This window comes from Protopterus annectens, chromosome 11.part0, assembly GCF_019279795.1.
Source record: "Protopterus annectens isolate FY-2018-M chromosome 11.part0, PAN1.0, whole genome shotgun sequence".
Taxonomy (NCBI): Eukaryota; Metazoa; Chordata; order Ceratodontiformes; family Protopteridae; genus Protopterus; species Protopterus annectens.
This window is the reverse complement of record NC_056745.1, coordinates 1488549207-1488574536: the sequence shown is the minus strand read 5'-3', so window position 1 is coordinate 1488574536 and position 25330 is coordinate 1488549207. Positions and strand designations below refer to the sequence as shown.

At 41.1% G+C, this 25330-nt stretch overlaps 1 protein-coding gene across 2 annotated transcripts in view; it reads left to right on the top strand.

The window, feature by feature from the left end:
* Positions 1–25330, top strand: part of LOC122815929 (mitogen-activated protein kinase 11-like) — an 836549-nt gene that overhangs the window by 500669 nt on the left and 310550 nt on the right. For both annotated transcript variants that reach the window (XM_044088796.1, XM_044088795.1), the window contains exon 4: positions 2424–2535. In XM_044088796.1, coding sequence (XP_043944731.1) covers positions 2424–2535 — 112 coding nt within the window. The remainder of the gene's footprint in view (positions 1–2423; positions 2536–25330) is intronic.

Sequence of the window (25330 nt, the reverse complement as noted above, 5' to 3'; positions counted from 1 at the left end):
AATGGTGTCGGCTGCTTCTTTTATACCCCTGACAACCTGACGTCAGGGAAGGGATGTCAGCAGCCGACGCAGGACCCAAGACTTTAGAATTCAGGACGACTGAGGGCAACCTACCAGCAGGATTACCCAAATGTAATGACTGCAACAGTGAATACACTCAAACATCTACATTTATGGTAAGTGTACACAACTGCACTTTTTGGCTCATTCATTGGTTGATTGATTTTCAATCTGTGTGTAACATAGTAAAGCAATAACCGACGATGTAGTGTGGTATATTGAAGATTTACCCACGGTTGGTGTTGTTTAATCATGAGGGCGGAGCCTGAGTGATTAAACAAAGGCAACTGTCAATAAATCTTCAATATACCACAGCCACAGAGTCGGTTATTGCTATTATACAATGACATTATTTAAGAAAAAAAATACTTACTTTTCTTAAATAATGTCTTTGTATAAAGGCGGATTACTGTTCTTATGCCGGTTGTGGTATACTGCTTGTTCATTTTGATGTACTGTGCATGTGTATGGGACTTGCGTTCCCACGCATACCCAGTACATCAGTGCTTTGAAACGGAGGCAACGGAGAAAAGAAAGTCTTCGTTGCTTCATTTTCTCTCTTTTGTTTTGGGCACTTTTATACCAACAGACAAACGTCCAGGCAACCGGACCTTTTTCCGTTGGTATATTGTGGGATTTACAACGGGCACGCTGGTTGGGCTGGGTCGATCAGCGTGCATGTTTTCTGATAGTAATAGGGAGTCATTGTATAATAGCAAGTAGTTAACAACTGAGTGGGTCACTGAAGTCAGGTCTCCAGTCTGAAATTCATGTTTATATAAAGGAAAGCTCAACGAACAGGAAAAAAGAAAAGTACGCAGGAAGTTCAGTCTGTGATGCAGCTGCAGTCTGGTGGTGTGAATATTCACTCTAGTTGTTGTCCACTGTTGATGTGACACATCAATGCCATGTTCAAAACTGAGAAAAAGGGGGTTGTTTATGGAAGGATGAGTGTGTGTGTGCGTGTGTGTGTGTGTGTGTGTGTGTGTGTGTGTGTGTGTGTGTGTGTGTGTGTGTGTGTGTGTGTGTCTGAGACACATTTCAGTATGTCAGTACTTGTGATGATCTAGTTATCAGGTGACCACAGAGGTGGTCATCACAGCTGCTATGTACTGGTTTTGGACACTGCTTCATTGCGTGGTGACCACCTGCATTGTGCACACTATTCTCCTGCATTACAATAACAATCCCACCAATAACAATCCCACTAAGCTAACTCTGAAGAAAAGAAAACTATCTTTGGTGCTGTATGCCTGGTTGTATTTCTCACTGTGTCATTATTCCAAGTGCATGGACCACAACCTCACTATTGCAGGTGAATGATATGTAACCTCACTATTGCAGGTGCATGGTCCATAACCTTATCTTTTGTATGTTCACTGTTGCAGTTTTCCCACATCTGTGCAGACAACCAGCAGTGTTATGGTTCTACAAAACATCTCATTGGTTTGTTGGAGTTCCTACTTCTCAATGCTGTAGAAGGGAACTGTATTTGTAGTCTTTGGTGGATTTCACCTGGTCTGTACATCCTGTTTGTCCCCAACTTTATTTATGGGTTTACTATAAGAAGTCCAAGCATCAGTCCATTGAGTCACATGATCTCGAATTGGAAATATTGACATACACTCATTCTGAAATGCACAGTATCAAATGCCGGACCCCCCCCCCACACCCCCCGCAGGACCCATGTTAGTTTCTGTGTACAACATGTGCTGAAGACCCTGGATCTTCTTAGTTAAAAATCTCTGGGGTGTCTTCAGTTAATGCAGGTGCCTGGTATGGTACATACCAAATGGGGCGGTATACTCAATTCTGGGCCTGATAAGGGATAAGTATAGGGGGGGGTTATAACCTCTTTTGCTCTTGAGGCTATGTCTTTGCTTATCAAACGTGTGACATAGAATGGCATTCTTCATAGACTTCTGATAGTAAACCTTATATATTTATGTATGTACATATTTATGTATGTATGAATTTATTTGTGTTATTAACTGGGGCACTAATCCACATATCTCTACCCATGAGCACTGTATATGTTATTTTCACAGGCCAGTTTGTATCAGGTTCACTTTCTTCTTTTTTTTTCTTTGTCAAAGGTATTGATTTGCACTGTCTGAGGTACTGAAAAAAAGAATATGAAATGGAAGTGAACATTCTTTTCCATTCTTGATGGCATTAGTGGTTATAATGTCTGCTGATCAGCTATGCTAATAAGTATACTGTTGATTGCTGCACTCAATATTCAGACATTGCTAAAACTAGATCTTGCTTAACTCATGTTACTATTTTGTTTCACTTTGCTACCATTACAGCTAGCATTTAAATATGCCTTTGTTCTCTTTCATAATTTGTTTTTCTTTCAGATATCTGGTGACCCATCTTATGGGTGCTGACTTGAATAACATTGTGAAATGTCAGAAACTAACAGATGAACACATACAGTTTCTTATTTATCAGCTGCTTAGAGGTTTGAAGGTAGTATTTCAATTATTTCAAGTTATTCTGAGCACATTTAAATATGTAACATGTTATGCAGTTGTATATGTTCAATCTGAAGTAGTTTACTTAATTTGATCTTCAACCTGTGGGAATATGGATCCGTATCGGATCTGAGCTTGCAAGATTACTAGCATCAGCTCTGAGCTCCAGACTCCTCCCCTTACCCATAATACACCTCCCCTGCCTTCGATCCCCAGATCTCGTTTGCCGCAATTTGTGAAAGCATTGTGTTTCTGGAGCTCCACTTAGCAGGGTTTGTCGTGTATTGTAAGTTTAATATTTTTTTGTTTAGTTAGCCGTTTTAGATTAGTGCACCCTTTCTCCCCTCCCATCACTTTGGAACCATGTCTAGGTTTGTTGTAGTTGTTAGTTAGTGTAGTTTGTTGGTGTGCCACTTCCCCCCCCCTTAGTGTGTGATGAGTGGGTGTGTGCTAAAGTTTTAAGTTCTTTCTTTTGGTGAAGTTATGGCTGAAAAGCTTATTTTTAATCGCTGCACAGAGTGTGGCCATAAGCTCTACCCAGCAGATGGCCACACTCTGTTTGTACTGTGTTTAGGTGTGGCCCACCTTAATGTTGACTGTGCCATCTGTGCGGGGTTCAACCCCCGGGCTTTAAAAGACAGAAAGGCCAAGTTGGCCCTTAAGGGGTTTCTTCCTGCCACTGATCCTCCATCCTCATCCTTGACTTCAGTCACGGCGGCTGCCGTGGCTGCCTCTCCTGCCTCTCTGCCTCTGGCCTCCCCTCCCTCCCAGGCTGGGACGCAAACTCCCGCTTCTAATCTGTGGTAGCAGAGCAGAGGAGGGGTAGAGAGTGGGAGAGAGAGTTGAGGATGAAAGAGAAGAGGAAGAGGTCTCAGGACCTCGTGTCACCTAGCAAATCTGCTCAGATCTGTGACTCCCCTCGGCTCCGATCTCTGAGGTTCTCCCCGGAGCCAGAAGAGGCATGCCCAGTCTCCCAGACCTCAGCTCCCCGACCGGCCAGGTCGGAGTCTGTGGCCTTGTTGCGGTCCACCCTGTTGCTGTTGGAAATGTATCTGGATAAGATGATGAGGTGCTTTATCCGTATGCAGATCCAGATGGGGCTCTTGCCAGCTCCCCCCTCCCTCAGGAGGGGGCAGCTCACTTCCCTTTTTCAGCCTATTACTCCTTCCCCCGGTCTGACCTTCGGCTTTGGAGTTCTTGGATCCAAGGTTGGCCTTGGTCGGGGCATCGGCGCCAACGGTCCTCCCGTCCTTGATGCCGGCAGATGCCTGGAGCATCTCAGATCTGACCAGTTTGGCTCTGAGCTGCTCTCAGAGCCGGAGCCTGGGGGTCGGATCCAAGGGAATGAACCTTTACCATTGGCTCCGACGTTGTCAGTCTAGGCTTCCTGTCTCGGAGCTCCGGCCACTTCTGGTCCCGCTCCGATTCTCGCATTGGACCCAGGGAGACCGGATTCCTTATTGGCTTCCCAGGAGGTCCGCTCTCCTTTGGCATTCGATGTGATAGAAAGGGTCCTCTCTGTCAGATCGAGGCCCTGACCACCCCCTCGGTCTCCACCCAACCCCCCTCGGCTCTGCTTACGGTCCCCATCGTCTTACCAGAGGGACAGCCTGTGCCCAAAAGGCCCCAGACGGTTCCCCCAGAGGAACAGACGGCTTGTGAGCACTCCCTGGAGAGCCCTACGGGAGAGATGCATCGCAAACACATGTGCAAGAGGAGGCACTTGGACTCCCCTGAGTCCCTAACCGAGGACACAGGCTTAGATGAGGGGGAGGGCTCCCCAAGGTCACCTCTTGATGATGTCTCCTTCGGAGACATCATGGAGATTCTCTGCCAGCAGGGAGGTTGTTCTGCCCCCAAGCCTTCATCTGATGAGTCTGTGTTTCTGGAGGCCTTCAGCACAGGCCCGTCTACGTCTTGGGTGTGCCCCTCCCCCGTGGATCCATTAGTGGATCTCATCACCTCGCGGGCGTGGAAGGAACCGGATACCGTAGAGCCAATCCCCAAATGGTCTGAAAAGGTTTTGAGTCCCCCTACAGACAGGCCTTCCTGAAACAAAGGCGCTTCAGTAGACACCATGGGGGTAGCAGCAGCCACGAAGAAGGAACTATCTCAGGAAAGTTTCTCGGTCCACCCTCCTGACCGAGAGTCTTGGATGATGGACCGGCTGGGGAAGCAGGTGTAAGCTTCAGCTACCTTTTCAATAAGAGCACTGAACTACTTGGCCCATGTCACGAGACTCCAACGCGACCTGGTGAAGGAGCTGGAGGAGTCTCCACCAAAGTCCATGTTGCAGGAGGACAAGGCTTTGTTCTTCACAAAAATGGCCACCTTGAGAGCAGTATCGAATACATCCATATGACTCCTCTCACATGCAACAGAAGGACCGGCGAGGGCAGCTGGGTCCGGCACGTCCATGAGGGTAATGCCTGGCTCAGGTTGTGCCAGTTTACTGAACCCTTTAAGGCATCCTTTACCAATGCCCCTTATGACGGCTCGACTCTGTTCGGTAAGACCGTCAAGGAGACGCTAGTCCAGAGTGAAAAGGATGGGAAGACACTGTCTGCCATCGGGATCCACTTATCTAACCCTCAAAGGTCCTTTTCCCAGAAACAGAGAGGGCAAAAGAAGATGTGGTTCCAGAAGTCTCAGTATTCCTGGGACACTCTGGGCTCTTCTTCTCCCAGAGGCAGAGGGGGACAGAACCGATGCTGACCCAAAGGCCGAGGGGGTCCACAAAACTACAGCCTGTACAGATCATAGACTACATTGGTGCCAGAATAGACACACTCGAGTTCAAAACCTCCCTGTTGGATTTACTACTATCTTACCCTATCCACCTAAGCCCAGTGTGTTGGTCATCCCTCATATGGTGGATGAGCTTTCCGGACATTATAGAGGGACGACCCTTCATTTCAGCCCAAGCCCTCACCACAGTGACCATTGATACCTCCCAACTTGGGTGGGGGGGGGCATTGTTTGGGCAGGACAGTCCAAGGCCTGTGGTCCCCCATAGAGACCAGCTTGCATATCAGTGTCTTAGACATGAGGGTGGTCCTTCTAGTGTTGCAGGCCCTTCATGCCTGTCTTACTCGAGGGACGAATGCCATTCAGTCAGACAACATGTCAGTAGTCTGGTATATCAACAAACAGGGAGGGACCAGATCTTATCCCCTTTGTCGCGAGGCCATGAGAGTGTGGGAATGGGCTATCTCCACTGGTCGCTTTCTTATAGCATCGCACATTCCGGGACTGTCCAACATCCTAGCGGACAGGCTAAGTTGGACCATTTTGATGCCTTATGAGTGGTCTCTGAATCCGTCAGTAGCAGACTAGATCTTCAGCAAGTGGGGTCAACCTTGCTGCGATCTCTTCGCTTCTCCTTCCAATGTGAAGTGCAGCAGGTTTTCCGCTCTGAACCCCCTGCCGGGGTTGCCCCCCAGAGACACTCTAGTTCATGCCCTCCCGGTCTTCTGTATGCTTACCCACCAGTTCCTCTCATCCTGAGGTTTCTACAGAAAGCTTGTCGACTGGGGAGCAAAGTGATACTCATTGCCCCAGTCTGGCCTCCCCAGGTATGGTTTCCCTTCCTTTGGTCTCACCTTCTGGCTCCACCTTGGATCCTAGATCCCATTCTGGATCTGATTTCACACCTATTAGGGGTACCTCTTCTGACTCTGGACAGCCTGAAGCTCACTGCTTGGCTGTGTCTAGTTCCCGTGATTGCCAGGACTCCTGGACTTTCATCTTCGGTTAAGTCCATTTTGCTGGATGCTCATAAATCGTCTACCAGAAAGGTTTATCGCAGAAAATGGAAACTTTGTTTTTCTGGGCTTCTCAGAGAAGTTTAGATCCCTTCACGGCACCTGTTCCCACCATTCTTGATTTCCTAGCGGATGTCTTCCAGCATAGCACTAGCTCTTCTACCGTTAAAGTTCAGTTGGCTGCTACTTCTCATTTTCATGTGGGCAGGAATTCTGCATCTTTGGCATCTTCTAGACTGTGTAAAGCCTTTATTAAAGGAGCTTTTTTATTACCCCCTCCCCCGGTCAAAGACCCTGTTCCCCCGTGGGACCTTACTATAGTTCTCCAAGCCCTGGTCGCTCTGCCTTTCGAGCCTGCCACTACTGCTGATCTAAAGTTTCTGTAATGGAAAACAGCTTTTCTGGTCGCTGTTACCTCTGCTACAAGGGTTTCGGAATTACAGGTCTTGTGCATAAAATGTCCATACATGACTTTTCATAAAGACAGAGTTTCCCTTTGAACCAACCCATCTTTTCTTCCTAAGGTGGCATCACCAGTCAATGTCAATCAGACTATAAATTTACCTGTGTTCTTTCCCAATTTTACCAACAGGATGGAATAGAAACTACACATGTTAAACCAAAGGAAAATATATACAGCCTCCGCTAAAGGTGTAGAAGACAAAAAAGAAGAAGGCAGCAAAAGAAGACTTCGTAACACCACCCAGCAGTTCACCACCACAAACTGCACATGTTGGATGTTCATAGACAGTTATGATTCTATTTACACAGGACAAAAATTTTCGTAAATCTGATCGTTTGTTTCGTTCTATAGACCCTTTTTGGGCAAACTTATTTCTAAGGTCACTATAGCTAGATGGGTTTCTTCATGCATCCTGCAGGTCTATAAGGACAGAGGCATGTCTCCTCCAGGTCAGGTTAAAGCTCATTCTACTAGGTCCATGGCTACATCTGGTCTAGGGTGTCTTTGGATGACATTTGCTCTACAGCTACTTGGTCCTCATCTCATACGTTTATTTCCCATTACAAATTGGATTTGACATCTAGGAGAGCCTCCTTTGGCTCAACAGTACTCCGGAATATCCTTCCATGAGGGCCTCCCAGGAGTTTAGTAGCTGGGGACTCTGTCCCACAGGATGAAGACCAAATGAAGTAAACTACTTCAGATAAAGAAGTTATGTACTCACCATAACATTCCATCTGAGTAGTTGTACTTCATTTGTCTTCAACCGTCTCTCCCTCTTTCCCTCGGACCGTTGGCGAATGTTCAGCCTACGGGCTGTAGTATAGGTCACAAGTATGCTATCAGGTCGGGTTATAAGTGTAAGTTCAGCAAACTCAGTCTGGGGATGGAAGGCAGGGGAGGTGTATTATGGGTAAGGGGAGGAGTCTGGAGCTCGGAGCTGATGCTAGTAATCTTGCCAGCTCAGATCCGATACGGATCCATATTCCCAGAGGTTGAAGACAAATAAAGTACAACTACTCAGATGGAACGTTATGGTAAGTACATAACTTGTTTTTTTCTTGCAAAGCTGGTTTATGGCTTGTTGGTATTTTGCATGCAGGCTGACATAGTATTGCTACAGCCACTAACAATTTGCACTGTGATGTGTTCACTAACGGTTCATATTATAATAATAATAATAATACAATGGTGACTAAACTGAATTTGTTTTGATGCCTCTTTTCAGAGGAAACATTTCAACTTTTAGAATTTAAATTTCATGTGGGAAAATTTTGAACTTCTTTTCTCTAAGCCAACAGAAACATGGTATGATAGGTGACAGCTTCTAAAACTCTTCAGTATATAGTTGAGGGCAATCAGACAGCAAAGAGGAGAGATGAGGATAGGAGTAAATAGACGATTTGTGTACAGTACAGTCAGGGCCATTGTCTTGAGGATTGTAGCGGATGTGACATCTCCTCTGTGTCAAAGTAAAGTAATGTAATTGCGGAGTTAATAAAGTGTCCGTGGGATAGGGTGGTGTAGGAACAAGACAGTAGTGGTAAGGCTATGATGATAGGCTTGTTGGCTTTGTGGGTGCAAAGCGGGTGGATGGCACAATTCATGTCATGTTCACCATTGTAAGAACAAGTAAGTTTTTTCCAGAGTGACTAATGAAGCTTTCCATAAGGAGTACTGCAACATATTAAAATTCACAAGCTTGATGATAGAATTTAGAATGACTATATCAAGATGTATACACACGCACAGACACACAGAGATGTACATATGTTATACATATACATACATTAGTGAAGTTTTTATTAAAATCAGTGAAGTCACATTTCCAGCCTATTATGAGTACGTGTAAAGAGTGCACGTTCTGTATCACTGGTTTGATACTTCAGCATTTGTAATTCATTTAAATGGAAATGCTTTTGCCATCACTGTCTGAGAGATTTTGTTGTATTTTTAGCTTTCATTAGCACAGTTGGGGCTTTCTGCTTTCTTTTTTTTGGTTTCATTTTACAATGTCAGACAAAAACACAACTTTAACTGAAACAGGGTACAGTAAACTCTGTTAACCGGCACCCTTGGGTATTGGTAGATGCCAGATAACTGTAGTTTCTGGTTGCTTGAGTTACTGTTAAAATAGGCCTGAATAATACTGCACCCTATACTACTTGTTTGGTTTCACTTGTTCTCAGATTGGGGGGGGGGTATTCCTATCTTCCTTTGTAAAACTCTAAAAACGTAAGGTATGTTTCTGCGGGGGGGGGGGGACTAAGTGGTATCTTTTTCTTTAGCTGTGTTCTCCACTTTCATTAGCAGACGTCACCAGTATCGTTTTAGTTTTCTTTCAGTGTTAGCACGAGTATTTTCATTGTTCAGTATCGTAACTTGAAGCAACCACACTGTCTGTTTTGAGCCTGTCCAGTCACAAAGGGCTGAGAGCAAAATGCTTGGTATTAGAATGCCACAGCCGTAGACTGGCAGGTATTTTTTTCTAAAATAAAAAGTTATTTTCAGTGTTGTAAGTAAATGTACAAGTCACTTTTGTGATCACTTAACATTCCAAAGACCCCTTTCACTGTTTCCATAGTGAGATAATTTTGATCAGGGCAACACTATGTTAGCATTGCATAAGCTTATTTCATACTGTAGTGTTCAAACGCACCTGTTTTAAGTTTACTATTGGCACTCTTTTGGTGGCTCAGGAATTTAAATTACCTTTGGCATAACTTGATTATACAAATCTGTTTAGATTTTGGCATTGTGCTCTCTGTAAATGCAGGGAGAACTGCTGCTTAAAAAAAGTGGAGACTGATGCTGTGTTAACTTCATCCAAGTTAAGTCATTTCTAAACTGTAATATTGGATACCCACAGTGCTGTCAGAAATGATGCTTAAAAGCAAGCAAAGTGATAAAGCATTAACTCTCCTTGAGCTGAATTTTGACACCCCTTTTCTAAGTGAGAATTTTATTATAGATGTGTTTTCACTTGTACCTGAAATCAGACCTGATGTAAAGAGTTTCATCTTCTCTAGATAACAGGAGACAACATTACATGTGAACAACATTGTATCTGTAAAATCAGGTGAATTAGATACCGCTTGACAGGGGCACAAGAAAATAACTTTCTTGGATGGCGTAAGTTGGCAGAATGTCGAACCCAAATGAGTCGACTACACTATAGCGAACAGGTAGTGTAAGTTGAGCATTTGAGTTCTACACTGTGCAGGGGGATTGCGATTCAGTAAGGAACTGGGAATTAGCCCATTTCCTCGCTGTAGTGCGATCTCGGAGTTGATATATTTAATGTGCAGGGGGTGTGGGGGACGCAGCCCCTCACATGGGAGGTGAAGGGGGCATAGCAAAAAGTAGAATTAATGTGCTGTTGACTGTACAGTTTAACGGTATATTAATGTGCATAGCAGGAGGTGAGTGACGTCACTTCTTGCTATGTCAAATACATCGAACCATGGTTGTCGATGTATTCATTTTCACTTTGATTTACTTTTCTGCATTCTGAATTCCACATTTCGGAGTGACATTCTAAACGGCCAACTGAAGCGGTCCAGTGGTCCACCTTTTAAAGTGAAATGGGTCTGTATGCCGAACACTTTGCAGGATCCTTATCTTGTTTTAAAATAAATGATATGAGGCAATATTTCCATGATGGGGGAAATCAGCAGGTTTTATTTTTCTATAGTCCTTGTCTAATATTTTAACTGCATTATCTGTAAGTATTTTATATAGTTCTGCTATAAGACCATCTAGGCGTGGCACATTATTATTTTTTTTTACTTTTTTATTTGATGTTTTATTTCTGTTAAAGTGAATGGTCTATCGGTTTTTGTTCACTTGTTAGTTTATTATTCATATTTTCCCTTAGAAAAGTTTCAACCATGTCGTCATTCTCTAGGTTATTTTTATTACTATTTATGTTTTTATAAAATATTGTAAAGCTCTCAAGAATACTTTTACTATCTGTTCTTTCTTTTTTATTATTTATATGTGTTATGATTACTTTGAAATGATTTAGGTTATTCATTTTCTTTGATCTAAGAGCAAGTTTATGCAAGCTTAAAGGGTGTACTGAATATGCTTAAAGTTTAAGTTTTTCCATGTTTATTGAAACTTTATGATTTAAAATTCAACATAGTTTGTATGTATTTAAGTTTTTAAGTTCAGACTGACTGATAGTGTCATTTGGTTTTAGATTTAACTTTAGTGTGTCTATTTTGGTCTGTAGTGTATTCAGTTCTACTATTACTAATATACCAGCTAATAACTTTTCCATTTACGTAAGTCTTTAGTGAATCCCACAGGACAATATCAGATACTTCACTGTTCATCTTTATTTCTAGGAAATTTTTGATCTCTTTAACATACTGATCTTTGAATCCTTTTATTCTAATAATGTACGCTGGTAATCTCCTGTGTATTAAATTGTCAGTTTCTAAAACAGTAATATTAAAGATTATAGTATTATGGTCCGATAATGGACATGAAACTATGGAACCTTCTCTAATATGTGATATCAGATTGTTTGAGACAAACATTTATCCATTTGTGTTGCATATCCATATGAATAATGAGTAAACTGAAGTGAGTTTGTTTTCCTTACCTCATCTGTATCCTTTAAATTCATTAGATTTACAAAATGTACTAAGTGTTTGGCTAAAGATGTGATTCTCACCTTTCTATCTGCAGTGTAATCAGGTCTGTATTACCACAGCGAAAAACCCTATGTGTGAATACCGAAACATCGACCCCTATACAGTGAACTGCGAAAATCCTGAACGCACTAAACCGCGAAAAGAAAACTCTAACTGTCATAGTCGGCCAACCCCACCACCCGCTACATACTACCTACCCAAACAAAATAAATAAACCACATACATACACTAACCAAACCCTACTTCTAACCTAAACTAAAGCACCAAAACCCTACCTGCAACACTACACTAAACCCCACAAACACAACTATCTCTGCACTCTCATTAACCCCTCCCTAACCCTAAGGTCCGTAACTGCCGCCCACATCCCCTATAGACATACACGTAAACAAAAAAATAATACACATACATACACGGTGGTGCAGCAGTAGCATTGTTGCCTCACAGCAAGAGGTTCTCCCATTCGATTCCCGCATGGAGTGCGGGGAGTGCCTTCTGTGTGGAGTCTGCATGTCCTCCTCGCGGTTGGGTGGGCGTTCAAAAGACATGAGTAAATGGGCGTGCCTTCATTGAAGGTTGGACGTCGAGCTGGCACCTTGGCGTTCGTGAAAATCTACTGCCAATCATTAGTCGACCGGAGTTCCTCTGTGGCAACCCCTAACAGGGAAAAGCCGAAAGACAAACAACAACAACAACATACACTTAAAAAAACCCTAGACCTAACACTACAGTAACTCTTACATACATTACCTATCTATGCACTTACCTTAACTCAAATCCTAACACTAAAGTCCTATCTATCGCACACTTACCTTACGAAGCTATGCCGTAGACAGGCCAAAGAAAACAAATTGACATTTCGAAATTTGCTGTTTTGAACATTCGGGGTTTATGTACTTCGCGCAATATGGTTCAACGTCTTCGTATTCACCTAAAGGGATTTTTGATCGCGTAGTAGGAACCCGTGTAATCTTTCTTTGATAAAATACAATTAAAATATCCAGCCATTATGACTTCACCTTTCATGTAATAGGCTACAGTGTCTCATGTAATAGGCTACAGTATCTCATGTAATGGGCTACAGTGTCTCCTGTAATGGGCTGCAGTGTCTCATGTAATAGGTTACAGTGTCTCATGTAATAGGTTACAGTGTCTCATGTAATAGGCTACAGTGTTTCATGAAATAGGTTACAGTGTCTCATGTAATAGGCTGCAGTGTCTCATGTAATAGGCTACAGTGTCTCATGTAATAGGCTACAGTGTCTCATGTAATAGGCTGCAGTGTCTCTTGTAATAGGCTACAATGTCTCTTGTAATAGGCTACAATGTCTCTTGTAATAGGCTACAGTGTCTCATGTAATAGGCTACAGTGTTAGTAGTAATTTTTTGCATCTTTCGCTGCAACCCCTGGAATCCAATAAGAGTTCATCAATGTATATTGTTTTCTGTTCCACTCAATTATAACAATGCTTAACATACCATTTTTATCAACATAGGTATCTTTCAGTTCAGGTATTACTGGTGAGTTATTCCATAAAATGAGGGTGCCTCTTCTTTTAGCTCGAAAGCCTGAACCTGCTAGAGCCAAACAATTCTTTAATGAAAGTTGTTTTTTATATCTTTATTAAGTAAAGGTGTTTCCTATAGAACTACCATTTGAGCTTTATGCAATTGCAAGTATTTGAACAGACTCCCCCTCTTTACTGGATTATTCAATTCATTAATATTAATAGATGTGCGTTTAAAATCAGACATTTACAGACGAGAGAAAAAAACATGTATAATGAAATCACATTTATATACAGAACTTATTGTATATATTATATATAAAAATATGAAATCTTCAGCTATGGACAACACTTTTGAAACAAATAAAAATATACCTAATGAAATAACCCTAAAACATTATACCATCGAATAGTGAATTCCTAGTTTGTTGAAAAAGATGAACAAAGTACCTCTCAAACTCTCCATTAGACTAACAATGCTTAGACCATGCTTCTGATTCATATTAATGTGTCTCATATTTTTAGTGTCATCTGAAAAAAGACCGTCAGTGACTTATCATGATTAAGAAAAGTTAAACAGGTATTCAAAATCTTTATTATAAGTTGACCAAACTGAATATCTCTATAATCATCCTTCCCTGTACCTGACATTATCTCCCTGGTCTACTATAGGGAGGACATCAGTTATTTTTATAGCTATTAATTTATAGGTCAGATGATTTTATGTTTTCTGTATTTTATTCACTTTGTGTAAAGTTGTCCATACGATCATAAGTTCATAAATCAGTACTAGGCTAACTGCCTGTGTAGGCCATTCCAAGCCAAGCCAATTACCCCATGTAAGAATCAAACCTTGCACCTAGTGCCTATAAGGTGAACACCTTAACCACTATGCCAGTTCCCCACCCTTGTTGACATATTTATAATCTTAACTATATACATATTTATTTATTCTGATCTCTTTCTATTTCTGTTTGCATGCTATGTCGTGTGCTGTTACTATATCATTAGGTTTTATATTTTAGCTGTAATCCTAGTGTGGAGTATCGTATAGTAAAACATTTGGTACTTTTCCATTATCGGGGCAACAGTGTCAAGACGATCGTTCAGCTGTAATCCAGTTCTTTAACATATCTGTTAACCAGATATTCTGTTACTCTGTTTAAATAATGCATTTTAAAATAAAGACATTAACTGTAACTGTACTCACTTTATTTATATCTGGTTAACAGATATGTGAAAGAACTAGCGTATAGCTGAGCGATCGCGCTAAAACTATTCTGATCATTTACACAGAGAAAAATATATAAGAAAATCTCTTCAGACAGAATGTGGTAATTATTAATTATTGGTTTCATAGACATCTGCCACTAAAAATCACAAAGTGGTTAAATGAATGGCAACTTAAAGCTATCACACTTTCTTGATTCCAATGGATTTTTGTTCTAGAAGGGGCTAGTGGAGTGTTGTTCATGTCACTTGAAAATTGCTATCTGCATGTTTTTCTTTTTTCTGAAGTGGTTAAAAAACACAACATTTGTGATTGGGCCTAGGCTTTCAATTAAATGTTTACTAACTTTGTAAAATAAAAACATACCTGAAGTTATATTCAGCGGTTGTTCCCGTTGTCAATGAATACTTTTTCCAGCAGTAGACGACGCTTTACAAAAAAAAATGCGTACTACTGAGCAGCTGTTTCTAGGATGACGATCGCATCTTTGCAGCTGTCTTTATGGCTCATTGACTGGATGTGCACCATATGTGTACATTTTTATTTTCTGTGTATGACATAACTTATTTTTTTACAGTTACCTATTTATTTTATCAGAGAACTACATGAAAAGACACTACATGTGGAGCTGTGTGACCACATTTAAACTGTTGCCCCGATAACGGAAAAGTGCAGAACATTTATATTTACCCCTATGTATTTGATACCCTTTAATCTCATACTACTGTTAGAATCAGTCCTTTTTTTTCCTTAAGCATTATGTCTAATAGTAAATGAACAAACATCTGAAAAAATCTTCCCTTTTAAGATTCAAACTTTCCGTAATTAATTATCCTTTTGGTGTACTGCAAACATTCAGAATTATTTAATAACGGACAGAAGTTTAGAATGCAATCCACTGTCTTTTGCTTATTGTCTAACTTGTATTCATTGACATCTTAGCATATGATTCAAAATATTATGATTATTGGCTTTTAGACAGGAAGAAGCAATCTGGACAGTTCTTAGAATTCTCAGAACTCCTGCAGCATCACAAAAGTGCTCATGACTCTAATTAAGCTGTTTCTGTTCCTCATAAAAGGGCTTGAAAATGAGCAGTTTATCAGCTACAATTCACACAAAAAACACTCACAAGTGAATCCAAGCCACCTCTACTTTACACATCAATCCCTCAAACCCTTCTAAATCATTAAAAAAACAATAACACGTTTGCCTCTGTGTTCCTTCAACATGAGGGCAAAAAAAAAAAAAAAAAACAGCAAAACAAAAATTTGCTTCTGCGTTCATCTAACATGAAACCATCATCCTGGGGAGCTGGTTAACCTGTAACCCCACTACTCCCACTAATTTCACCAAACTCCATGGATTTTCATAGATCATTCAGTCTCCCACTAGAATCGACAAAGCAACAAACAGACAGTCTATACTTGACTGGATTCTGACAAACAGATCATCTGTCATCTGTCAATCCGGCTGCCTCCTCGACAGCCTGGGTGACCATTTACCCACATTTGTAAGAAGACGTCGTACAAATCAAGAAAAGCCCATCAGTTACCAGACAGTCAAAAACAAAAAACACTTTAATCCAACTAGCTTTATTTATACTCTGAAAGCCTGTAACTGGACTCCTCTCAAGTACGTACATTAAACTCGATGAAGCTGTTGAAAACTTTAACTTTACCTTCTTAGACACCCTAAACTCCAAGGCCCCTCCTATAACCATCAGAATCAAAGCTAACTTTGCCCCCTGGATGAGCAAGGACACTAGATCTCTACTGAAATTCAAACATAAAGCCTGGGCCCTCTGGCACAAAACAGGTTCACTTACAGTCATTTCTTGAACTTTGATACAAGGCAAAGAAATGTGTCAAAATAGGTAAAGCTAGTTACTGCCACAGTATATAAACCAGATATCAAAGCAATCCTAAAAAAATTAATTTGCACTTAATAACATACTCCACCCTGGAAAGTCAGGTACCCCCCCCCACAACCATAACAGATAATCACTAAATGTCTCTACACATTTCAACAAATTCTTCACCGAATCCATTCTCTCACTTGCCAACTCTCAAAGCTGCCCACCCTCTAGCAAATCACCCAATCTCCAGAATAAAAACAATTGCTTTACTTTCCATCCTGTCTCTACTGATATAATTAAAAAACTCCTTAAGAAACTAAAACCTACCACCTTAGCTGCTGAGAAACTGCCAGCATACTTTTAGAAAATAGCACTTGATGCCATTGCATACCTGGTATCCATTCTTATTAATTGTTCAATATCAGAAAGCCTATTCCCTGAGATCGGGAAAGTCTCCCACATTATCTCACTCCACAAAGGGGGTAACTCTAAAGAATTAACCAACTACCAACCTTTAGCAAAATTTTCACCTCTATCTAAAATATTGGAGCGGTGTGTACACATGCAAGTTATGGATTACCTCAACACCCATAACCTTCTTATAAACACTCAGCATGGCTTCAGGCCCCACCGCAGCACCACAACAGCCCTTATGTCATTTACTCATACAGTAAACAACCATAGAAACAATGGTAACTATGTCTCTGCTATCTGTATTGACCTGTCTAAGGCATTTGACATGGTTAACCACAAAAACTCATTAATTTTGTCTCAGAACTGAATCTTAGCAAACCCACCATTACATGGTTTCAGACTTATTTAGCAAACAGACAGCAAGCAGTGCAGTGGAGGCAAAAACTCTCACCTCTATTACCAGTTACACTGGGTATTACCCAAGATTCCATCCTTGGTCGTTTATTGTTCTTTATCTTCACTAACAATCTCCATACCTCTAATCTACATACCTTAGTCATCCAATATGCTGATGACTCCACTCTAATCTGTTCCTCTCCTTCCCTCCAAGAACTGCAACTAAAAACTCAGGCCTCTTTCCTTTCTGTAGAAGATTGGCTTACCAAATCCCAACTAATACTGAACCCCAATAAAACCAAACCCAATAAAACCAAACTTCTCATATTCCAACAAACTAACCACACCGCTCCTATGTTCTCATTTACTATTACATCTAACAATAAAACAACTGTCTCTCCTGTCACTCGTACCAAACTTCTAGGAATTCTCATTTACTATTACATCTAACAATAAAACAACTGTCTCTCCTGTCACTCGTACCAAACTTCTAGGAATTCTCATTTACCATTACATCTAACAATAAAACAACTGTCTCTCCTGTCACTCGTACCAAACTTCTAGGAATTCTCATTTACTATTACATCTAACAATAAAACAACTGTCTCTCCTGTCACTCGTACCAAACTTCTAGGAATTCTCATTTACTATTACATCTAACAATAAAACAACTGTCTCTCCTGTCACTCGTACCAAACTTCTAGGAATTCTCATTTACTATTACATCTAACAATAAAACAACTGTCTCTCCTGTCACTCGTACCAAACTTCTAGGAGTTGAGATAGACTGCAACATGAAATTTGACACACATATTTATCTTACCATTAATAAAGTACATAAAAACTAGGGGGGCTATATCAAAATAAACAATTCCTAACAAACAGCTCTAGGGCAAAAATAGCACAAACACATCTTATGTCCACACTCCTGTATGCCTCCCCAAATCCTCACCAATCTTAGAAAATCAGATATAACTAAACTTGAAGCCTTGTATAACAAGATTGCAAAAATTGGCTCCATTAGCTCACATTCCACACATCAATGCTCAGCCTTTAAACAACTCAGCTGGCTTGAACTTCCACATCTCCTGCTCTACAACCAACTTATACTAGCCCATAAAATTCTTTATCACCCCAAGATAACCCTAGCATTATAGGTTTATAGGTTCATAGGTTCATACTAGGCTATCTGCCCTAGAGCATTTATAAGCCTAGCCAGAGTGTGTTTGGCTTTCGCCACCCATTTTAAATTAATTTTGCTATGCCCTTTTTCAAGGTTAGTATACTGTGCCTCTGTCTAACACTGACACAGAAGTGATACCCGGGGTAAACCTATGATCTCCCATCCACTCATCAAGATTCCTCTTGAAGAGAGTCAATGAGGGACTCTGCCTAACCTGGACTGGGATTTTATTCCAGAGTGAAGGGAGCCTCTGGGTTATGAATCTGTCCCTCAAGCATGTCCTGTTTATTTCAGTGCTGAGGTTTAAGTCTGTTGAGCACGTAGCTCAATGAGATTTGGATTTTCTAAGGTGCAGCATGTCCATTAATTCCGGGTTGGACATGGCTTTATACGTCAGGCACAGATCGCCTCTGAGCAGGCAGTATGCCACTGAGTAGAGCTGGAGTTTCTTTAACTGGGCAGCATATGGCATCTGTTTGAGCCCTTTGATCCTCTTGGTGAGGTACTTTGGGGGTCTTTCCAGTTGCTGCAGGTGTCTGTTAAGGTACATCCCAAAAGAGGCATTGTACTCAATTATGGGCCTGATGAGGGATGAGTAAAGAGGCACGATGACCTCCCCTGATCTAGATGTGAATCCCTTCATGATTAGGTGGGTTATATAAAATGTTTTTCTAACCACTTTGGCCACGTGGTTGTCAAATGAGAGATTGCTATCAACTTGGGTCCCCAGGTCCCTAATTACTTCTTCTATACTTAATGGATTACCACCTATGTGGTACTTTGTGGGCACTTTGTTTTTGCCAAAGGGGATGACTATACACTTTTTGGCGTTTAGCTTGAGGCCATGGCTCTGGCACCAGTTGTCTGTTTCTATGAGCCCCTTTTGGAGGATGCTTGTGTCGGCTGGAGAGTCGATTATGGCGCCCAGTTTGCAGTCATCTGCGAACTTGTCAGCCACAGTCCTTCCATGTTGGCCTGTACCTCCGAGAAATATATACCGGACAAGAGATGTCCCAGGACTGAGCCTTGTGGGACACCACTTGTAACTGGTTTGGAGTCTGACATGGCTCCAGCAATTCTAACCATGTGGGTTCTGTCCTTGAGCCAGTTCACAACCCATCTATTGACATAGGGGTTTATATTTAAGCTGGTGAGCTTATCTATAATGCCCTAGTGGGGTATTGTATCGAAGGCTTTTGCGAGGTCCAGGTAGGCTGTGTGGACCACCTTCCCCTCGTCAATGGCCTTGGTGACTGTTACAAAGAAATCAACCAGGTTTAAGAAGCAGGATCTGCCCTTAACAAAGCCGAACTGGGTAGGATCCAGTGTCTGTAGGTCCCCAATATCTTTATTTATGAGGTCCATGATGATCCTTTCCATAGCTTTGCAGACCAAGCTAGTCAGGCTTATTGGGAGATAGTTTCCAGGATCCGTTGAGGCACCAACTTTGTGGAGAGGGACCACTGTTGCTGTACGCCACTCTTTTGGTACATATCCTGTAGTAAGGCTGAAATTGAACAGTAGTTTTATGTTTGGGTTTAGCTCTTCTTGGAGATCATGTAGGACGCAGCCCGGGACACCGTCTGATCCCATTGATGCTGTGTTTTTTGCTTTGGAGAGGGCAGCTCTTACCTGAGCATCTGAGATGTCAGGGGAGGCAGCACTCTGCTGGGATAGATTTTTGCCCTTTTGGTGGGGAGGGGGGGGAGTTTGCGCTGAACCTGTCAGCTAGGATGTTGGCAATGTCTGTGGGTTTGGTGTATTTTTTGTCATTTTGGACTAATTCTAAGCATATCTAGGAATTCCCACCCAGGTTCCTAACATAACTAAAGAAAGCCTTGTGATTATCCTTAGTGTCCTGTGCAATTTTTCTCTCGAAGCTGGCCTTGGACGATTTTATGAGTGCCCGTAGTTTTTTGCTAATACTGATCAGAGATGCCTTCCCTTTTTGGGATTTTGCTCTATCATGTAGTAGCTTCCTCCTTCTATTGTATAGTTTGTTTATGGCTGGGGTCCACCAGACAGGACGTCTGCCTTTGGAGGATTGGGTCTTGGTTTTATTTGGGATTGCATGATCCATGCATTCCTGAAGGTGTTCATAGAATGCGTTTATAAAGGATTCTGAGGTCTGGGCCATATTTTCCACAGGCCCGGGGGCTTTGAAGGATTCCACCTCGGTTTTGAGGAGTGTGAAATTTGCTTTAGAGACGTTTTCACTGTGGTTTTCAGGGCAGGGGGTGGAGTCGGGATGTGAATATCCAGTGAGATTAGTTTATGGTCTGATCTTACCAGTGAGGGATACACTTCTGGTCTGGAGCATAGAGTCCCCATGTTGGTGATAATCAGGTCCAGTATGTTTTCCCCTCTTGTGGGAGTGGTAACAAGTTGTTCCATAGCATTTGAGTTTATAAATTCTAGGAACCTTTGGGCTAGGGTGTTGGAGCTAGAGTAATGCTCCCAGTCTATGTTTGGGTAGTTGAAGTCGCCCAATATAATGGTGTTTGGAGAGACCTTCATATTTTCCAGTGTTCTCAGGAAGGCCGAGTGGGGTTCCTGGGTTTGGGAGGGTGGTCTGTAGCAGGCTATAAACTGGAAGGCAGTTTTACCCACTGTTAGTTGCACATGGATAATCTCTGATGCTTCGTGCTGTGCCACCAACCTGGTGGTGTGGGTATCTTTGATGAATATTGATACTCCCCCTCCTTTTGTGGTTCGGTCCAAGTTTTGGGGCCGAAAAGCATGGTATGAGGTATAACCTGGTAGTGCTGGGGTGCTCTTGGGAACCTTGAACCAGGTTTCTGTTACTGCACAGATATCGATGTTCTCCATGCTAAGGAGAGTTTCGAGTGCATGCATCTTGAGGTTTAGACTTCTGGCGTTGAGTAGCATTACTCTTAGTTTCTTATCCCTTGTGATACCTATGGAGGTGGGTTTGTCTTTTGAGCCTTGCCTAAAAAAGGCACGATGGGGGTAGAAAGAGCCTTTGCCAATATCCGAAAACCCAGGGGTGACAGGTGCAAGCCGTCCCTAGCGAAGCATCGTGGCTTGTCGAGCATGTCATCCCAGGCTGACAGGCATTGGATCCCCTTTGAATGACACCAATACTTAAGCCAATTATTGAAATTGATCATCTTGTCTTCATATTGTGGCATCATTCTTGGTGAGGGTAAGATGCTACTCAAGGTCATAGTCATACCGGCCTTGGCTACATGCTCAGAGAGCTCCTCTATGTCTCTTTTCATGTAGTCCAGGGAGGTATGTCTCAGGTCATTCACACCAACATGGACAATGACTGAGTCATATTTGTACTTGTTTTGGAGTGACCTGAGTGCTTGTGTTATGTGGCAGATCCTAGCGCCCGACAGGCAGCTCACCGTGACCTTCTCCTTGTTCAGCCTGGTGAGCGGGACGTCAGTGTGCCTGACGATAGTCACCTATTACAAGTGTATCAGGTGTGTTGTTTAGCCTTAAGGGCTGTGAGTGTTCGGCACACTGGCTTTGTGAGCTATGTGTTGCACGTGTTTTGTTTTGGGGTAGCGGTTGCTTGGGTGTCTGCTTTGGAGGTCTCTGCTGCTTAGGCAGATTTTTATTTAGAGCCTCCGAGTATGTTTTTGTGTGTTTATGTGTTTGGTTTGCTATTGTGGTAGATCTGTGTGAGACTGGAATTGTAGTGAGTGTGGTTTCCTTCTCCTCCTGACTGGTTTCGCCAGTACTGAGTTGAGAGAGCTTAGCCTCCAGTATGGCTATATAGTTGCATCTCTCACATGTGTTGGAATTAGTTGGGAGGAGGAGACGGTTGTCTGTGTACATGAGGCAGTTGTAACATTGCCTCAAGATTCCCAAATTCACCAGCTGGACTGGAGAGGAGATTGACAATTGACCTTTGGACATGCTAGAATAGTATTGGGAATTCCTTTATAATTGAAAAAAAAGGCCAATGGGGAACGAGGTACTCAAGGGGAGTTTGTGAGGGTGTAGTGCTTTTAATATTTTAGTGCTGACATATAATTGCTTTAGTGAGCAAGTGCCAGGTAACTTAAATGCAATGTGTTACAGGTAACTTAAATGCAAAAATGACAAACAGTAATTTTCTTTCAAGTGAAACAAGGAAATAAGTACAGTAATCAATGCAGATATCACTAGGGATCCACAGAAGCGCTGAAAAGCCGAGTTTTAGGTGGAATTAGTGTTTCAGGGAAATAACAAGCAAACAAACAACAAGCATACAAACAAAGCTAGATTCAGCAGGCTTGGATCTAGTCTATGCTACAGCAAACAAGGTGTACCAGTTTCAGTAAGAAACAGTTCAAATATGCAGGCACTATAAGCCTTTAACCAGAAATTCCCAGTTCAGAGGGGCAAAGTCCAGCCTCTCCTCCCACAAGAGTGCAGACCACGAACCTTCTTAATGTAAAATAACTGGCCTGAAGCCCAAGTGCTTAAACCAGAACTAATACACTTTTAGAATAACAGACACTGAGCCCTCAATCAGCAGTTCCAAACTTAGAAGGATGTAAGCTACCTGTCCTGCCACCACAGTGCAGGCCACAAACCTTCCTAATGTAAAACAACTGGTCTGAAGCCCAAGTGCTTAATCCAAAAGACTTAGAATGATAGCTACACTTTAATCAAGTTACTACCAAGCAGTAATAAATACAATTGAATACTTTAAAGAATGCCTGGATTAGTGCTCAAGTTATACAAACAAAGCTAGATTCAGCAGGCCTGGATTTAGTCTATGCTACAGCAAACAAGGTGTACCAATTTCAGTAAGAAGCAGTTCAAATATGCAGGCACTATAAGCCTTTAAACCGAAATTCCCAGCTCAGAAGGGCAGAGTCCAGCCTCTTCTCCCACAAGAGCGCAGAACACGAACCCTTTTAATGTAAAATAACTGGCCTGAAGCCCAAGTGCTTAAACCAGAATTAATACACTTTTAGAATAACAGACACTGAGCCCTCATTCAGCAGTTCCCAACTTAGAAGGATGTAAGCTACCTGTTACAAAACCTATTACATCCCTACACAAGTACTATGGTCCTACGCTCCAATAACAAACCTCTCCGTCATGTCACTAAAGCTAACAACTTGGTTGGAGTTTCCTTCTAGTCACACTATATAGCTAAAAAGTGGAACACTATGCCCACGAAGCTAGCAGCCACTACATCCCTAACTCAGTTTAAGAAATCTCTAAAATCACACTTATAAGCCAATTGGATTTGTAACTGTGACTCCCCAGGGTTGTGTCTTCCTGCTTCCTCTGGCTCACTCAGGGTAAACACCCTCCCTTACTGTTATTGCATTAAACCTGTCTTCATCTTGTATGTTTCCTTATTCATACCTCTCTCTTCCTCTCAACTATTACTTCTTCTTCTAAGTATAGATGTTTGAAGTAGACCTTATACTACTAAAATACTATGCTATACTGATGTCATTTAGTTGTACAGCTTATGGTGTTTCAACTCTCTTTTTAACTTAATCATAGCATTGTCATCTAAAATATTTTGTTTTCTTAATTTGATTTGTATTGTCATTTGAAAAATTATTATCACAATTTTGATGTGGTGTAAAATTACATGTTTTTGCACCTATAAAATTGTATTACTTAATCTCTGTTATACGTGAAGCATTTCTCCCCAGGCCTCCGCTGAAAATGACTTCTCTCCAGTCGGACTTTCCCGGTAACCAAATGTAAAATAATAAATAATAATAATAAATAAATAAAACAATGCATTAATTGTAAAAAGCTATTGCATTTAAAAAAATAACATTTAATGATTCAGTAAGCACTATTTGTATGAGATTTTTCATATAAAGCAGACTATCATTTTTTAAAGGAGACATAGAATGTAAACTTGCATTAAAAGAATGACAGGTATGATCCAGGTTTAACTTGTAAAAGTGTTAATGTTACTCTAATTATTTGATAACGTTCCAATAATAACTTTTATATATATGTAAGAAAGTATATATTTTTATACTTTGTTCATAACATCACATAACTTTTCTGGGTGTTATTGCATGTCAAGTTTACTATCAGTAGCAAGCATTCAGTACTGTGTAATAACTGACAGTGGTTTTGAATGCAATCCACTGTCTTTTGCTTATTGTCTAACTTGTATTCATTGACATCTTAGCATATGATTTCAAAATATTATGATTATTTACTTTCAGACAGGAAGAAGTTACCTGGACAGTTCTTAGAATTCTCAGAACTGCTGGAGCATTACAAAAGTGCTCATGACTCTAAGGTGTTTCAACCTGGTTTTTATGATAAGGGCTTGAAAATGAACAGTCCATCAGGTACAATTCACACAAAAACACTTGCAAGTGAATCCAAGCCAACTCCACACCATACATCAATCCCTCTAACCCCTCCAAACCACCAAAAACCAACAAAAGCCATCTCAAAGTATCCCAACCACTAAAAAGCCATTGCACTCAAAGAAGTAACATTTAATTATTCAGTACGCACTGTTTGTTTGAGATGTTTAATCTAACTCAGACTGTCATTTTTAAAGGAAACATGACATAAAGTTGCGTTAAAAGAATGACAAGTTATATGTGATCCAGATTTAACTCGTAGAAGTGTGAATGTTCCTCTAATTATGTAATATATTATTCCAATAGTAATTTATATATATATAAATAAAAGCTATATTTTTAACATAGCATGTCTTTCCTGGGTGCCATTGTATGCCAAGTATACTATCAGTACCACGCTACTGGACCATTTTAAGAACCCAGAGTGTAACACAACATGCCTCTTTAGTGTCATTTGTTGTATCTTGTGTTATATCTAATAGTACATTACTCAGCTATGCCAAGATATCAGAAAGTGCACCACTGAACATAAGTTTCATCATAGTAATGATTAACTTTTAATAAGATGAATAGTTTAACCTTTTAAGTGAAAATAAGTGGCTTTGATTTCATATATAACTAAAAGAATCAAACTCTAACATTTTAAAAAGGGAACTAGTAACCGTTTGAGGTAAGGAAATAAATAAATAAGTCATTTACCTTGTTAAAAGTAATATTCAGTACCTGTTCATAAGTATTCAAACACTTTAAATTAATAAGAGTTCGTAACCATGAAATGCATTAATTTTCATTTGCCCTTTGTTTTTTTTTTCTGTTTCTTGTCCTTTATTAACCAACCATCTCTTGTTGCATTTCACTTCAAAGACGATTCCAGTCCATTTCTTCTGTTCTTTTCTAGGATTTTATTTTTCTGTATAAAGTCCATTGCATCGTCCAAGGTGATAAAAATCTTCTTTCCTTCTGGAAGGTGAATCCTTATTTTTTAT